Source organism: Agrilus planipennis, unplaced genomic scaffold (genome assembly GCF_000699045.2).
Source record: "Agrilus planipennis isolate EAB-ADULT unplaced genomic scaffold, Apla_2.0 scaffold7, whole genome shotgun sequence".
Classification (NCBI taxonomy): Eukaryota; Metazoa; Arthropoda; class Insecta; order Coleoptera; family Buprestidae; genus Agrilus; species Agrilus planipennis.
Genome location: NW_020439340.1, coordinates 3,500,846 through 3,520,009, shown reverse-complemented (window position 1 = coordinate 3,520,009; position 19,164 = coordinate 3,500,846). Strand labels below are relative to the sequence as shown.

The 19,164-nt window shown below is 34.0% G+C and overlaps 1 protein-coding gene across 2 annotated transcripts in view; it reads right to left on the bottom strand.

Moving 5' to 3' along the window:
• The window catches only part of LOC108737669 (rho GTPase-activating protein 21), a 73,544-nt gene that overhangs the window by 43,391 nt on the left and 10,989 nt on the right, over window positions 1-19,164 (bottom strand). For both annotated transcript variants that reach the window (XM_018470693.2, XM_025978723.1), the window contains exon 3: window positions 5,377-5,421. In XM_018470693.2, the coding sequence (XP_018326195.1) occupies window positions 5,377-5,421 (45 nt within the window). The remainder of the gene's footprint in view (window positions 1-5,376; window positions 5,422-19,164) is intronic.

The window sequence follows — 19,164 nt, the reverse complement described above, 5'->3', positions numbered from 1 at the left end:
AATGACTTATTTACGAAGCGATTGTAGGCAATACAGCATTAATTCTTATCCAATTAAGTACCTTAAATACATTGTGCATTTAATATAGATCAATATGGCCCTTTACAGCATGTAATTTAAATGAATATTTTCGAAGATATTACAGATTTAAAATGCAGGGACATAGCGGTTGCGGCGGTACCGGCCGGGAGGCCGGTTTGTATTGTCTAATGACAAAAAAACTGTGAATGTTGTATATAAAGACATTCTGTAGTATATTTAGTATGTTCAGGGGGTATCTTTTGAAGATTTCCCCTTTTCGATAATAATCTAAACAAAACAAAAATATATTTAGTATCAGCATTGCACCCGTGCAAAGCTGGGGCGGGTCACTAGTGATCTATAAAAAAATTAATATCTCGTAGTTCCCCGAAAGTGGTTATTCTGTGCAAAAAATATTTGTCACCTTTTCTAATTTCTAATTTTTTCCCATGACAAAGACAATTAAGTAATTAGCTACCTCAATACGGATTGAGACAGACATCAGTGTTACCTATACCGTCCTATGTCTAACGATAAATACATCGCAGGAACAGCCGCGGGGGCGAAAAAAAACATAATACATTTCGTCTGCCTTCAGATGCAATTTGGCAAAAGAGTTCGGATCGCTAGCGAGGGTGCCAAATTTGTGTGATTTATTAATTCGTTATCATGTATTTACGATACGTAAAGGTGTACACGAACGATCGATTGATTTGCTTGCATCAGCGACGCAACATCACGTCATTCACTTCGTCGATTATTTGGATTTCGTGCCAAAAATACAAGTAGCCAAACGAAAAAAAGATAAACTCGAAAGCTATTTTTGTTATTCAGTAGAGACAGGTAAAACACACATCCACTTTACTGTCAGCATCAATGATGAAACCGTTACCGTTACGAAATTAGTTTTCGATCAAATGATTACACATATTTAATGACTGGTTGAACCCATCCAAATTTGGACGGATTGGTACAGTTGTCTATAATGCATATTCTCATCATCACCATCATAAGGTTGTCAGTCCTAACACTGGTTGGACATGCACCTCTACTCTTTCCTATCCTGAATTAATCTTCGTATTTCCCCAAAACTAGACAAAACTACGTCCTCCTACCACACGATTAACACAAGTAAAGACTTAGCTCATTGTCATCATCATCATCATCATCGTCATAAGGTCGTCAGTCCTAAGACTGGTTGGACATACACCTCCACTCTTTCCTATCCTGAGTTATTTCTCTAAAGCTAGAACACTTAGCATCCTTAACTATTTGCGAACAGTAATCTAATCTAGATCCACTTCTACTCCTCTTAACTCCTGTTTCTGCCTCTAAAATGTTTCTAACTAGGCCGTTATGCCTTAGAAGGTGTCCTACCAACCTACCTCGCCTATTTCTTATTGACTTCCATAGAGTCATCTGTTCCTTCTAGTACCTCTTCATTTCTAACGTCTATCCACGGTATCCTCATCATATTTCGAACGCTTCTAACCTTTTCGAAATTTTTAAATTTCAGAATTACTTGAACGAAACAACAATTTTTTCCCATATTAATTTTAATAGAATGTTTGATACTTTCGATAAACCAATCTAATTTAAAGATAATTTTGACACAATTCATTTATTTAAGAAGTATAATAACAATAACACATTTTTTTTAATTAAATATGAAATTCATACCCTCAATTTGTGAAATGAACTCTATTTTTTTTATTGCACCATTAACCCGTTTCTTATTCTTCTTCTTCTTGAGAACAAAAGAATCCAGACACATTATAATTAACCCACCGAACCGTGTATATTTTCTCTATTTTTATCGGTCAGTGTCTTCTCTTTTGTTATACGTTACACACTCTTCCTGTTACATGTACTTTTTTTTAAAAACAGACTAAACAATCGACGATTCGTGTAAATATACCACACACAAATCTACATACACAGTCACATTCACATATCTACCACCGTTTTCCTCACTCGTTCTCGCCGATTTTCAGCCAACGGTGACTCACGAGTGTGAAAAAAAAACATGGGCAAGTAAACAAATGTATTGTTCTAGATTTTAACGTTATTTCACCTAATTTGACCACTATTATTTTTAAATACACACAAAGGCAAAGGCATTCACGACCAGTGTTATCAGAATAGTGTTCGATATATGGCATGGGCTCTGGTCTAGGATTATTTCCGATCTTTCGGTGAAGGCGTAAAGTTCTTCGCCTTCACTACATGTTCCATGAGAATGCCATCGGCGAAACGTTAGATAAAGGACACCATTGGTGTTCTCACTGAAGGGCGACAAACAATCCTGGACCATATGGCAATCAAAGCCAAAAATCAACCACCATCCTTTAAGTACACAGCTTATTAAGAAACTTGATTGTATATGTTACCGGAAATGTATGAAATCCGTCATTGTATAAAATTCCTAGGAAATGTATATAATTCCTCAAATCGCCCGGAAATGTTTGAAATAAATTATATTAGATACAATTCCTAGGCTATTTAGGAAATCTATATTTATTTTATATTTCATACATTTTCAGTAACATATACAGTAGTGGCAAATTGTAATCATCAATGTGAGGCATCATTTTTTTGTAAAAATGACGTGGTATAGAAAAATTAGTTCAAGCCATCTTTTCATTTAAATAATAATGTAATATATAGATAAATCCAATGAAGGCAATTTAAAACTTTTGATGAGTGTAGGACTTTGTTCAAAAAATTTTGAGAGTTCAGTTAGTTTAGGATAGTTATTAGAGAAACAGAAAATATTTTCAAAAATGCCTAGCAATAAATGTCTAATTTGTATGTTCAGTTAACATTTTGCCTTACTTGTATATTGTATATGTGCAGTTTTTCATTTATTTTTTCATTATTCCTAAAAGCTATAATCTGAAATGCCTTTAACAGAGCACCAAAATATATTTTAACACACGCGTCGCTATATAAACAAAACAGTTGCCACGGGGGTCGTAATCAAAATCGACGTCTAATTATTTATTCACTGGGTATATTTTTAAATTGCCCTTACGTCAAACTGCTGATTGAAATTTCAAGAAAAGTAAAGTAAGTAAAAAAAAAAAAATGACCTAAACCAGAATCAGTACCTTCGTATTCTCAGCTACACGTTTTGTTAGTATCAGTAGCACCAAATCAAACATCAAGTCAACAGGCACGGTTGCCGTCAAATGCTTAACAGCGGTTTGTGATTATAAAGCAATAAGCCGATATAAAAACACAGAGGGATGCTTACTTCTTGTAACGGTAACATTGAAATTATAAACTCACGATAAAATATTATGTCTAGTAAAGTCTTAAATACTTGTGCTTAATTGTGCTACATATAACGTAACGTCTAAATGTGCTCCTTGGCAAAATTCGTCAGCGACAAAAAAATTGGCACACTAATAAATACCTGCCATTTCCAAAATTCTTACCATTTTTAAATAAATTCATGTAAAATTTTCGTAGCGGGTACTTCCAAGTGCGAAAAAAAATTATAAGAAAATCGTTTTGACTACAAAATATTTTAATATTAAATACTTCAATTAATTGCTTGAACCAAGTCAAACCAAGTTTAGACTTTTCTAATATTAGTCACGTGTGTGCTTCAGCGTGAAAAAATTACGGGAACTACACATGAAATAATTCCATATTGTAATGACGTGACCGCATCTGCTTCTAATTTAAATTCCGCACATGACACAAGTCGCTTATATGTAATTAAAAAATAACAAAAAAAAAGAACAAACATTCACGCACTTGTTCTACATTCATGATACTACGTAGTGTGGTTAGTTTTATTGAAATTCAACACCGATTAACTGCACGAAATAAAATTAAAAAAAAATATATATAGAAGATCACGCTTGTGTTTATGAGATAGAACTAACTAACTGACTATTGACTTCTCGCCCCCCGCCACCGAAAGATATAAATTGAAATTGTAAAAAAACATTTTCACTATTTTTCCATCTATAAAAGTCAACACGACAAAAATACATTTCTTATTTCTAAAGTTTACCCTAATTTGTCGCTTAATTATTCCCAAATCCAAAAATTTGTCGTTCCATCCGGTTACTAGAAAATGACAGAAATCTAGGAAGTCAGATAAGTCAGGACGGAAGGAGTAGTAGGGCTATAAAGCAGAGGATAGCAAAGAGTCGAGTCGCTTTCAATAACAAGAAGTCACTTCTATGTTCGCGAACGGTTCATTTAGATATTCGAAAAAGACTTAAAGGTGATGTTTGGAGTTCGGCGCTGTAAGGGTGCAAAACATGGACAGTGGGCGCGACGAAAAAAAAATCGGTTGTCTGACGATAGTTGAACGTGACAACGTCATAAGAAAATACTGATGGAATGGTTTCATTTTTCAAAAGAAAATNTAGCAAGGAGATCGGGCTGAAACTATAGCTACAAGCTATCCAAGGATGGTACTATAGAATGTCACCTCAAGGTAGGCCTAGTGGCGTCATCTCTTGGTTAGGCCGGAAACTTATCAATCCACCCTCGTACATTATTATTTTCGAAACGTGATAGTTTCCCAATTTGGTGTTAATAGAAAAATTAAAATGTTGATAAATTAAATTAAGTAATGGATAAATTGTAGAAAGGTGTGACATTAAATGTCTTAATTATCCTCCTTTCTGTTATGGTATTACTAAATACTTTTGATACGGTACCTGATGCATGTACAAACAATGTTATGTACGTGTACGTATACGCATATGACAAGCTGTTAAACTCAAATTTTCTGACAAGTTTATGTACAAATAAAACTGACTATTAATTGCCTAATACTTAGTAGGTAACATAAAATAAAACGAAATATTTAAGGAAAACGCAAGAAATTGAGAACGACTGTTTCTATTAGAATGATGTAAAGATAGCATATCACCGAAGGCGATTTATTATCCGGAAGCACGGAATATGATGCGCTTTTGTCCCTCAAATCTGGAAAAATATCCTACCTATAAAAAATTAAAATTCGAAAAAGACTGTTATAGGTGTATGTTTGGAGCGCGGCGCTGTCCGGGTGCGAAACATGGAGTAAGGGTTGCGGAAAAGATAACGTTATGAAACGTTCGAAATGTACAGGCGAATGATGAGGATACCGTTGATAGAGAAGGTTAGAAATGAAGAGATATTAGAATGAGTCGTATTACCTTGATATGATACGTCCTTTTTTTTAAGTTAGCTAAATAATACAAAAATAATACTCTTTGTAAATTCTATTGACGAAAATTACAGTACGTATGATATTATGGAAACTAGTGAGGGCTTCCCTCCTATACATAGAGGTAATACTAAAAAAACTGAAATTCTCCAAAATAACGGAATCTATTAACTTACGGAAATCGGAGATTGATGAACGATTGCTGCTTCTTGGAATGTGTTCTGTAAAAAAATATGCACGTTTTAGCTTTTAAAACTAAAGTTTTAAAACTACAGTCTGTACAGCAATTAGTTATAAATTAAATCAACGGGATTCAAAAGACTACATATCTAATCCCACAATACATAACAAATGTAAGCGACCATAAAAAAATATAGTTTTCATCGTAAATAGCAGTAGCCACTGCCTAATATAACAGTAGTTACTTTTATACGTCATCATATCCGTTAACCCGGTGAATAGATGAAAATATTAGATAGGCAAAGAAACCATTTTTCTTTCTTTCTATGCGCACACAACATTAATATCACATTAAATTTTCTGTCATTATACGACTTTCACTAACATTTTTCAAAACGGTTCATACCATTTAAATAATTATTTACCTTTGAACATACATACGAGGGTGGATTGATAAGTTTCCGGCCTGACCAAGAAAAACAAGGTTTTTAAAAATTTTTTTTTTTTATTTCTCAACATAATCTCCTCCAAGGCTGATACATTTCTCATAGCGGTGTTCCAGTCTATTAATGCCATCTCTATAGACTGATTCGTCAAGCTCCTCAAAATAACCATTTACAGCTTCGATTACTTCTTCATTGTCCGCAAATCTCTTACCGCCAAGCCATTTTTTGAGATTAGGGAACAGAAAATAGTCACTCGGGGCTAGGTCTGGAGAGTAAGGAGGGTGCGGCATCAATTCAAACTTTAGATCGTTGATTTTAGCCGTCGCAACGATTGACGTGTGCGCTGGTGCGTTATCGTGATGAAACAAGATTTTTTTCTTCGCCAGATGAGGTCGTTTAATTTTCACCTCGTGGCTCAAACGTTGCAATAAGTCTGCGTAGTATTGACCAGTGATAGTATTACCCTTTGCAAGGTAATCAATGTATATAATACCTCTTGCATCCCAAAAAACAGTAGCCATAACCTTGTTCGCCGAAAAAATTGTTTTTGCCTTCTTTGGAGTTGGTTCCCCTGGTCCAATCCACTGTTTAGACTGTTCTTTGGTTTCAGGAGTGTAGTGGTGGACCCACGTTTCGTCAACGGTTACGAATCGACGCAAAAATTCGCTTGGATTACGCTTATACAATGACAAATTTGCGGTAGAAATGTTTTTTCGAATCAATTTTTGGTCGACTGTTAGCAAACGCGGCACCCATCTTGCACAGAGCTTTTCCATATGCAAATGTTGGTGCAAAATATGTTGCACACGTTCATATGACATCTTACAGGTCTCAGCTATCTCACGCACTTTCAATCTGCGGTCTCCCAGCACTATTTGATGAATTTTTTCGATCATATCTGGAGTTGTGACCTCAACGGGGCGTCCTGAGCGAGGCCCATCAGAGGTGCTCACACGACCCTTTTTAAACTCGGAAACCCACTGCTTAACGGTTGAATATGACGGGGAGGATGTCCCCAGTGTTGAGTCCATCTCTTTTTTAATTTCCTTCGGCGTTAACCCCTTCAAATAAAAGTATTTGATGACAGCACGATTTTCCTGCTTTTCCATTTTTACGAAAACCACAGAGGCGTCTTGTTCAGCGTGCTGTCAAACCTACACTAGCAAGGAGATCGGGCTGAAACTATAGCTACAAGCTATCCAAGGATGGTACTATAGAATGTCACCTCAAGGTAGGCCTAGTGGCGTCATCTCTTGGTTAGGCCGGAAACTTATCAATCCACCCTCGTACATTATTATTTTCGAAACGTGATAGTTTCCCAATTTGGTGTTAATAGAAAAATTAAAATGTTGATAAATTAAATTAAGTAATGGATAAATTGTAGAAAGGTGTGACATTAAATGTCTTAATTATCCTCCTTTCTGTTATGGCATTACTAAATACTTTTGATACGGTACCTGATGCATGTACAAACAATGTTATGTACGTGTACGTATACGCATATGACAAGCTGTTAAACTCAAATTTTCTGACAAGTTTATGTACAAATAAAACTGACTATTAATTGCCTAATACTTAGTAGGTAACATAAAATAAAACGAAATATTTAAGGAAAACGCAAGAAATTGAGAACGACTGTTTCTATTAGAATGATGTAAAGATAGCATATCACCGAAGGCGATTTATTATCCGGAAGCACGGAATATGATGCGCTTTTGTCCCTCAAATCTGGAAAAATATCCTACCTATAAAAAATTAAAATTCGAAAAAGACTGTTACAGGTGTATGTTTGGAGCGCGGCGCTGTCCGGGTGCGAAACATGGAGTAAGGGTTGCGGAAAAGATAACGTTATGAAACGTTCGAAATGTACAGGCGAATGATGAGGATACCGTTGATAGAGAAGGTTAGAAATGAAGAGATATTAGAAAGAGTAGTAGGACAGATGACTCTATGTACGTCAATAAGAAATAAGCGAGATAGGTTGGAAGGATACCTTCTCAGGCATGAAGGTCTAATCAGGGTAGAGGGAAGCGTAGATTAGATAACTGTTCGCGGTAATTTTTTACATTAGTTGATATTGGAATTGAGACATGAAGTTTAGTCAGGTAGGTAGTACTCACCAAGTGAAGTAGTGTAGTAGTATTTACTAGAATTTTGTTTATTATTTGTTTAAAAATGAATGTGAGTGAGATACAGGCCCTTAAAGTTTTCTTAATCGGAGGAAATACCGGTAGGTACGGCCCTGGCTTCAGCCTTCCGTCAGCTGTTCCCGCCAAACATCGTTTGTCCTAAAACATATCTTCTTAACATTATTCTAATGTATCAGCCCGCCTTCGGCGGGCAGGGGCATTAAACAAACTCGAGTCTGTCATACATCTACCTAACTAAACAATGACGTCATCAATGCATATTTGGCGAGAACAGCTGACGAAGGGCTGCAGCCAGGGCCGTACCAATCGAAATTTCCTCCGATTAAATAACTTTAGGAGCCTGTATCTCAAGCTACATTGGTTTCCGCACGGAATTAATGCTACCACACGATTCTACTTGGTCAGTACTACCTACCTGACTAAACTTCATGTCTCAATTCCAATGTCAACTAATGTAAAGAATTACCCTGTTCGCAAATAGTTAAGGATGTGGGATGTTCTAGTTTTAGGGAAATGCGAAGATTAGCTCAGGATATGAAAGAGTGGAGGTGCGTGTCCAACCAGTCTCAGGACTGACGACCTTATGAGGATGATAAAAAATTGGTATTTAAGCAAACATCCTAGCTTCTTCATGTATACATTAATTTATCGTGATAAAATAACTACAGGGTGTTAGAGATGAACTGAAACCGGAGCGTACAAAGATTTTCCTACGTATTTCCGATCAGATTTTAAGACATAGACATATAATAAGACGTACACGAATTATTATAAGTATAATAACAAGTAAATGAGTAGAAAGTGTGCGTGACAGCGGCAGTTCGCGTGTCTTTTTCGGACGATTTCCGTTAGACCGACCTACTTTCCGTCTCCTCGGTCCTCATGCCACTGTGGTCTCTTTTATTTCAATTTTATTCGGCACGGTGGTGATATATGACACTCGAATTAATTTGGCCGAACGACAAAAGAATACAGGCATATATGTATACAGTACACATACCGGTATACATTTCACACGAGCCTGTAAATAATGTGCATACACACCTATATACACCGCCATCGGTGGCCTGGATGCACACTTACCCGGGTATAATAATAATGGTTTTAAATTGGAAACAGATACCATGTATTATTGCCACATAAAGATACGTATTGGGTTCTGGTACGTTGGTACGGTACGTAACACTACTTTTACAGGTATAGGCAGGCACTAAATACTGTTTCCAATAAAAGAAATAAGCAACTATTTTATGGTTAAGTTAAGAACCTTCATAAATACGTAAGTAGTTTAAAAGTTCAAACTAATCGCCTAATTTTTCCTGTAAACCTTCCGCAAGTCTTCACTATCTTCCTTAGGTAAAATTATATTATATTCTGGAACGCAGAGCAAAAGAAGTCCAAGGCGACGACCAAAATAAAACGTTTTATCAGTTTTCATTCCTATGCCTCATTTAGAGTAGGATATAACAAGGGTAGCGTACGTATACATGCAAAGGATCGACATTAATGAGAATCCTGTGGCTGCCTGCGTCTAACCAAGGAATCCATTTGATGCATATCGAGATAAGGATAATGACATGAATGAATTTTCAATATGAGAATCGTCGTTAACTTTAAATATAAAAAAGTCGATTCGCAAAAGTATATAGTTTCAAAATAAAAATAAAATTTGCTACATTTGGTTTTATTGGGATATTTCAAAAACATCTTCTTCCTTTCCAGCTTTAATGATTACATCAGTTTCTAAAGTTACAATTTCATTTTCAACCGCCTTGTTTGTTATATGAAAGATGTCCGACATTTTTTCTTAAGCATGCATCATATTCAAATTGTAAACAGCAATTTTACATTTTTTCAAAACCATAATTACTAATCTATCTGCTATTTATTTCCGCGAGGTATTTTTTTATGTTATAACAATTTGGTTCGAGCACGTTTAGAAAATAATTCAAATTAATTTGTTGAAGATGTTCCATTAACACAATATTTTTTTTTGTACACGTTAATGGAAATGATTATTATTAATGTTTTGGTTTTCCTGGCAATTATAAATTTTTAATTACTTAATTCCGATGGAATATCTGTAAGTCCATCACTCTATCATTATTTAAATGTGGACACTTTTCATCTTGTTCATTGGGGAAAATTAAGCTGTAGTTGATTTTGATCGACGTTTTGACCACACCTGAGATATAGGGCAAAATTTATGCCTGGATGGGAGGAAACCAGAGTGTCGCCTTGTGGTTCTAATTAAAGGTAGGTGCAAAACCTTTATTGTCGTAATATCATATTTTTCAAACATATGTAATTATTTATATTATTATCACCAAATGATAAATGCTTCAGATGACAATTGTAATTATTCATTTACCTGTATGTCCACAAGTCATGACTTACGTGCTGATCATGTAAGCATGCATGTACAACGAAACTAGGTCAATTTACTTGAAAAAACATTTCACATATTGCAGGTACGTACAAACCTCTGCATGTATAAAAAATTATGGCACACAGTTTATTTGTTAAATTAGCTTACTACGATCGTCTGCTGTTTATCTTTATAATTATGACTCATCGTCGGAAAGCAAAACCTACACGCAAAAGAGTGACAAGGACAGGTGAACCTACCTCAACACAATTATTTTGTTTTGTTAACCAATTTATCACAAATGCGCACACATTTGCACGAATTGTCGTCGCCTCTTTTCAGTGTGTATCATTCATTCATACTTTACATCACTTCTAATAAAACGTACGTAACAGTATGAAGATTAAAGATTAGGTATCTAAGCCGTATAAAACTATAGTATAGATGAATTAACAGGAAAAGATACCTACCTATTAACCTACAAAGAAGGAAAAACATAAAACTTACTAGGAACTTTTATTTTATGAACGCAATAGTAATGAACAGAACCAAATGGTTTTGGTTTTTATGTTTTTGTCAAAAAAGAGAAACATCATCTTGTAATTTATATATACAAGTTTTTTAAGGTAAATTTACGATTGTTTTTGAGTTACACCATAATAAACGGTTTTGGAACAAATATTTCAAAACGTTGAAATTCCAAGAATTTAAAAGATCCAGTGACTAGCTGCTAAACTTGTATGACAGTTAATTGCACCGCCGCTGTTATAAAATCAATCATTTCTTTCGTCTCTTTTTTAATTACATTTGATACCATACATTCAGCAAAAACAGAGTGCCGACAAGACAAAAGACATTGGAGATAATTAAGTCACCAGGAAACGAAAGTGGAAAAAGGTCACGATCGACAAAAAAAGAACCGAAAAAAAAAAAAAAGAAATCGAAATTTATAGCCCCGTTCACATTCGCATTGTTATTAATAAGAATGAAGTCCATTATCGTTTTTGATCGTTCAATTTTTTTTTCTTTTCGTTCTCTTAATCGTTCCAAAACAATGGCAAAACCGATTTTAATGTGGATATATCGTATCGTTCGACTTACACTAAATGTCAGGGAATCGTTCGTTAAATATCTTTAATGCTTAAATACCAAGGACACGAGAACAAGTCATGTTACTCTTTTGTAATAAGAATGCACGATAATATAACATCATCCATTAATTTGTGAAGGGCTACATATGAAATAACACCTCTTCAAAATCCCAAAAGAACCCATTGTAGGATAAACATAACATTAAATTAATATAATATATTTTTATCCAAAGAATGAGAACAACATTTTAATGTGATCCTTTATTAAGGATTCTGTTTTTTTTTATGCACAGAACCTTAAAGAACCTTACAGAAAAAACAACACAAGCAGTCTGTTTAAAGGCAAAAACACCCCCAAAAAGTATAAAATTTACGTATTTGATACTGGTTAAACACAACACAAATTCAAAAATATAATTAAATAAAATTGACAGCTATTAAAATCGATGCTATAATAAAAAAAACGGAAAGACACACAAACTAGGGTTCTGTTTTCATTCGCACATGCGGAACCCTAAATAAATTATAAAAAAATAGTCGAGACTTTTACAACAAACCCTTTCATTTGATATGTCGTACGGTACAGTTTGCAAAACTTTTTTCTTTAATTTCTTAGTGGTCCCCTTAATGACCACCATGTTCAAAATTAATTTATTTACGTTAAGCGCCCGTAAACGAGGGATCCTGTAAGGGTTCCGCTTTTCATTCGGAATTGGGGAACCCTAATTAATAGTATACACAGGGAAGAAAGCCGAAAGCGAGATGGCAAACTCCAGCAAGAAAGTACTATTTTTCCTGGTTTTATTGACGAAAACGCAACATAACTTCCCATTTCAGAAATTGCATTTACTGTTTATTGGGAAAGGATTGTAATATCCACTGGCGGATGTTAACATCATCATCATAGATAACGCGATTTCTTGGTCCAGACGAATATTAGGCTTTCATTTCTGAATTTACGAAAAATATCCTCCTTCGGCATCATTGGGCCATTTTCAGATATTGCCCCTTGCAAATGCAAAGAATAAGAATACATCAGTATGTCCAAACTGTTACAATTTCTGTCGTTTGTTGGTACATCACGTTTTGATTAAAGATAACTTATTAATTTGATTTTGTCACCTTGCAGAGTTTCAGTGTTTGTTTTATGTGCTGTTTCGACGATTTCAACTCAATCTTCTCGTTGAAAATCAGAACCAAATATTAAAAATTTATTGGTTTAGTGTTTCAACGACTTTCCGAACGGGATTTGAATGTAGCTTGGGGCATTGGTGAGGGTGGTATATAATGGAAAACTGGTCAGAATTAACCGTAGTGGTTTTGCCGTGTACCCAGTTATCTTGTAGCCGGTAAAATCACTAACTGATGCATCCCTAATCAAAAGTAGGCCTAAGCAACCTTTTCATTTTTTTATTAAATGTTTAATAGTCACTTCCAGAATGTAAACTACTTTAATAAAGTCGGGGAATTTTTACAGAACCCTAGTCTTTAAAACGTTAAATCGATCGCATTTACGACATACCACCCGATCAGGGTAACTTCGGTCATGCCTTTTGATTTGAACAATTAAAATGAACAGACTAAATCACTCCTAACAACCTCCTCTTCATGTCTACAAAGTCCCATCGAAATCCATTCAACCATCACTTATACTGAATGAGAAAATCAGCGTAGCCCCGCATACTTGTGCCATATTTCGTAAGGTATTTGTATCTTACATCTTCTGGACCCTTCTGCATACGATCGCCATCATAAGGATATAACGTTTCTTTTTATTAGCAATTATTACAGCCTTTTTTGTCGACGTCATTATTATCATTAATGTAAGTACGTATTTTAAAAGGAAAATGCGGTTTCGTAATATAACAGAATAAATCGATAGAGAACTTCCAGACTTCCTTATTGTTCCTAAACAATAAACCATTGACTTTTTATAGCAATACGTATTTATGTACTTACATACATCTACGTATATGTATATGATGTTGGTGTACAACTGTACCAAACATGTCCACGCTTTTACGTGTACATATGTAAAACGTCAATTTATTAGAAAGTTGGGCTCTCATCGATAAATACGCAATGAGTTTGTACTCTATTATACAAAGTCATTAAATTAACCATTACACGTACGTACATGTTTGCTTTTGAAAAGCATGTCGCCAAAAATTATTATACCTAATCCGTTTTCTAGACAGTTTCTTATTAACAGCTAATTGAACTTCAAAACAATAACTGTTACCAATACCTACAAAATAATAACTACTGTAGAAATTATTGAGTGATTGCCCTAACGTCATTAACGTAGTCTGTGCGAACCAATCCAAAAAGTAATGTTTGAAGATAGCAACTGGCTATTTTAAATCGCGTATTAAACAGAAAATACGACATCGTTTTAAGCTTAAGTCATAAAAAATTAATCTGTAAAATAATATTGCTTCCACGATCTACTAAATTTGAACAAATGGTACCGTTGTCAATAGGACGTAGCACTTACATTCAACCATGAAGTAGCCCTAATCAAATAGTTTCGTTAATCAGTAACGAAAAAATATACTCACTGCTCTGATCTTCGTTGTTAGAAGCGAGAAAAATAATCAAGAAATTGTAGTACTATTTTTGATACCAAAATGTTATGAATAATAGCAATTAGGAGTAAAAAATTCTTGCACGTTCAAGGTTAATGGTTCGTTTTTCGACATAATTACAATAACAAATCCCTCGAAGCAACGATCGACCCACTAACTGTCTATTATATGTTTTGTAGGTACCTACACCTAAAGCTTTTCCGTCGCAAAAATTTATTTGTGTCGTTTCATTCAATTCAAAATCAGTGTTAAAGTTCTGAGTCGACATTGAAATTTTAATCGGTTTGTCGCTACATTTACATATCATAATGACATTATGTGGGCGGTCATGGAATATAATCAACTTTATTACATTATTGTAAGTTTACATACATATGAAGCGTAAACCTTGTGACACTATTTTCTATTAAATTTATATTAAACCTATACATATAGGTACGTAAAAATATTTAAAGATATAGTAAATAAAATTTAAATGAGTAAGCTATAATAATCGTAAAAACCCCTCAATATTAAATTACTACTTTTCAGTAAAGGTCTTTCTTGTCCCACAATCATTTTCTGTATCTTAGCTCTACGAGTAATTCAAAGTAGGATAATCTCTACGAAATAATTTGTCACCGGGTCTGAAGGTTGTTTATAGGATGCGAAACCCCTCGAGGTTAGATTACTACTCTTCAGTGAAGGTTTTTCGTGTCCCTTAATAATTTTCTGTGTCTAAGCTCTAAGGGTAATTCAAAGTAGGATAATTCCTACGAAATAGTGTGTCAGCGGGTCTGAAGGTTGTTTATAGGATGCGAAACCCCTCGATGTTAAATTACTACTTTTTAGTGGAGGTTTTTCTTGTTCCACAATAATTTTTTGTATTTTAGCTTTAAATATCATTATAGTAGGATTATGCCCACGAGATAGTTTGTCAATCGGTCTAAGGGTTACATATAGGATACTATACCCTTCAAGGTTAAATTATTATTTTTCAGGGAAAGTTATTCTTGTTCAGCGATTATTTTTGGTAACTTTGCTCTAAAAGCCATTTAAATTAAGATTAGAACCGTTAAATAATTTGTCAGCGGGTCTAAATTACACGAATCCAAACCCCTCAATGTTCAATTACGATTTGTCAATTGAAGTTCCCCTTGTCCTACAATAATTTTAAATATCTCCCCATATTTCGTCGTAATATCCGATGTCGTTATAAACGATGACAGCTGTAGGTAAATTAGGAATGGGCACATGTCTCTTGTGACCTACCGTAGCTGTCACTGGCTTTCTGACTTGTGTGCGTTTTAATTTAAATCTGTTCGCATTTACCCAAAAAAAAAAAACGAAACGCAAGACAGGACTGCATATTATGTAACTGTATGGAACGAATGGCAGATATGGATTAAGTACAAACTACAGTTCTCCACATGGTATATGCATGTTATTGCCTATTTTGTCCATACATAGATACATTACACACATAGATATGCAGTCAGTACTTCATCACATAAATCGGGGCGCGGTAATGGGAAGTCACAACAGTAATGACCAAAACTATAATTTCACTCCTGCAATTCATGTTCGATTTGTATATATTACGCACACGTCGACGAAGTTTGCAATAAGTAAACGTATGGGTCGCGTGGGCGTTTGCAGAAAACGCATTCTAATTGATTACGTATTAATTAACAGGATGTCCCATGAATATGTATATTAGAACAAAAACCTTTGGTATTTCCCCCGACTTCCTCTTCCCATTCGTGAGTTTTTCTCTTTGTCAACTTATTTTAACAAAGAAATGAAAGAGTTTTGAATTAAGATTTCTTCTTATTGGAAGTAGATATTGAAATTATTTTTGTTCAAAAATTAAAATTTTTTGGTATTCTCTCATATCAGCAGTAGCTACGTTTTTGGACCCTTCGAGTGAGATCCTTGTTTTCCTGAATTAGAATAACTTAAAATACTTTTTTTCTAATTGTATTTGAAACAGTCATAATTTTGATAAATAGCAGATCAATAAAAACGAAATCAGCTAGCAAAATTTTGAGTCCAATCCTGATGACCTCAGAATTATCTCAGCATTTTAAAAACTTCATAAATCTTTATCTCGAAATTCAAAAACTGCAATTTTGAACTTTTTTGAAAGGATTATTACATGATGTAAAAGATTTTGAAATTTTGTAACTCTGCTAAATTGACCTTTTTGGATTTGAAATTACAAAATCTTCAAATATCAGTACTTAAGGTCAATTATGGAACTGGGTTTAAGAGTACCTTCGAAAAATGATTGCCTTTGTATACCGATATCAAACGAGCTAAAAAAGCATTACCTATTCGAATCCTTAAGTTAAGATTATGTGTTAATTAACCTGTAATCGGTTTTTCTGCGACATTCCGCATATTTATCATGATCTCCTGAGGGTTGCGGCTACCACTATAAGAATCACTGCCCTAACAATAAATCTAGGTAAAGTTTTGATCCAACCACTATTTACTGAAAGTAAGTACTTACTAAATAAAAATACATAATATTTTCCCCATTTTTCCGGATTAAGCCCTGAACCTTTCCGGATCATTTTCCAGAATCATTCAAAAATAAATCCCACGAAATATCGACCCATTTACCTCTACAGTGCTCTCCGATTTTCTATTACTTATTAATTTTTACAGTATTCTTTTTTATGATGAAAGTTGCTTTGTTAGTAGATAAAACGGTCGTAAAATAGTAAAAGGCAATTTTCGCGATTCTCACAACGCTTTCACTTCCTATTTCTTCCGAAGTACCTACACCAACCTACCTATATTTTGTTTCATGCCGTTTTTGAAAGTGCATAAAAAATGCCATCGTCACTTCTTTTGTTTACGTCATCGCCAGGAATTTCTTGCCAGTAATAAAAATAACACCAACAAAAAAAAAAAAATAAAAGAGAAACGGGACAATGTGCGAAATGAACTGACACACTTTTACACAGATGTAACAACAAATTGTCCTTTATATTAGCTGATTTACCGTCTGTCATGAGAAAAAAAAAACAACTATTAATAATGCGTTAATTGATCTTATCATTAGTCTAACAAACGTTTCGCAATTCCTTAAATTAAAGAAAAGTCAGCCCCCAAATATTACTCATATCATCTTCATACGCACAAACAAATTAAATTGTAGACAAACAATAACAACTCCCAGCTATTATTTCAATAATTTTTACGTTTACTACGTAATTAGTTTGTACGACAAACTTTTGTATTAGACCTGGTGTAACGACAAAAAAATCATCAATTATTCAATACATGTGCACAAATATAAATACGAACTGTGTCATGATTGAAGTCGCACAAAAAAAAATTGAATCATACAACGATCCGGAATTCGCGGAAAGATTGTAACTTATTATGGTACAAATATGGTAACAGTGGGTCTGTTTTTACATCATTTTTATGAAGATATAATTTTGCTAACAAAAAAGCGGTCAATCAAACAATTGAATGGAACATGCTCGTGTATGTCCTTGGTATGTTTTATTTAGCGTTAATTTTGTTGTTAAAGGTCTCTAAACAATAAAAACGACTCTAAACAAACAAACAGGTAATGCGACGTAAAATAGGGTCGTAAAACCAAAAAAGAAATAGTATAGGAATTTAATAATTGTATGATATCGACCGCTGTATCCAGACATTATACCGTAATAATTAAAAAAATACATACACGTTTGTTAGCCCTAAGATTTGTCTAAAACTAGGACATCCCTAAAACAGTTCGATGTCGTCATGAACGATATTAAGCGTCAGATAATAAAGAGAATTATTTCTGTACGCGATGTCATTATACCAGATGTCGTTATAAACGATATGTGGTGTAGGTAAATTTCTATTTTCTAAAACGTAGGAATGGACACGTGTCCAACCTTCGCTGGCTTAAATTTAGCTTTATCGAATCATTCAATCCATATTATCAACTCCAAAATCAATCAAAGAAGACCATAGACCCCAAACAAAAGAGGACGGGCAAACAATCGATCATTAAATTCGCACTCGTACAAATGTTCTACTATCGGAACAAAAAAAAAGGAGGGTTTTTTGAAAGGGTATTTGCTCCCATATTACGCGAAACAAAAGCTCTTTGATTTATGAACTTCTGCATCGAGGCACTTCAGTTGTCCTTCTCTTTAGCGCGAAAAAAATGGGTTTCAAAATGCCAATAAACTCTTTGTAATAAATCATTATAAAGATCAGTAATTTGCATTTCAAATTGAATGAGGTATTCTCATTTCGTAAATATTACTACAATAGCAATCCAGAATACTTATTTATTTCTATCGAAGGACTAATTAATGATAATAAATAATTATTTAATGTGTTTTTCGTTTTTTCTTGAATGACATCATTATTTCCTTCATACGCGAATGTATTCATTAACAAATTATTATATAATGTTAAATATCTCTTATAAAATGTGCCTATATTGATACAATAATTGGTTCATATTACCTACGGAAAACATATTTAGGTGTAGGCCAAAAGGTAACAATAAAATTAAAAAAAAATTTCATAATATCATAATTACTATAGATATACAAACCGCCTACTAAAACTTTTTATCTCATATGATGCAGGCACGTCACGCTTTATTGTTTTCTGTGTCGCAGTTGTTTTTAAACGTTATCAAAAGACAATAAGTAAAATGCGCCAGTTATACATTCGTATTAATTAAATTGATTAATTGTATTATTGAATGAAACTGTGTTTACAAAATTTCAAAGCAAATTTCTTGACTTGTAAAATTACGGGTCACACCTACATCTGCCTTACTTATCATTGAATATTTCTTTTATTAATAACTGATATTCAAACACACTCAAATATCTGCAGTTACACATTATACTGGTTTTTAATCTACAAACCTCGCGGCTGTGCGATTACAATACATAATTAATTATTAGTAGGTAAGTATAACGAGAAAATGAAAGTATTGCATTTAAAAAATTAATTGGACACTCTTGTAACCAATATGTTTAAACATCTAATTAACATCTACTGATATTAGATACCAACAAATAAATGCATAATCAGATTTAGGTTTTAAAGGTTAGCCTTTGGAAGCAGGCTAATTCCTGGGCTTGCCAAGATAATTAAAAGGATTATCAAAAGTAGTGCAGCAA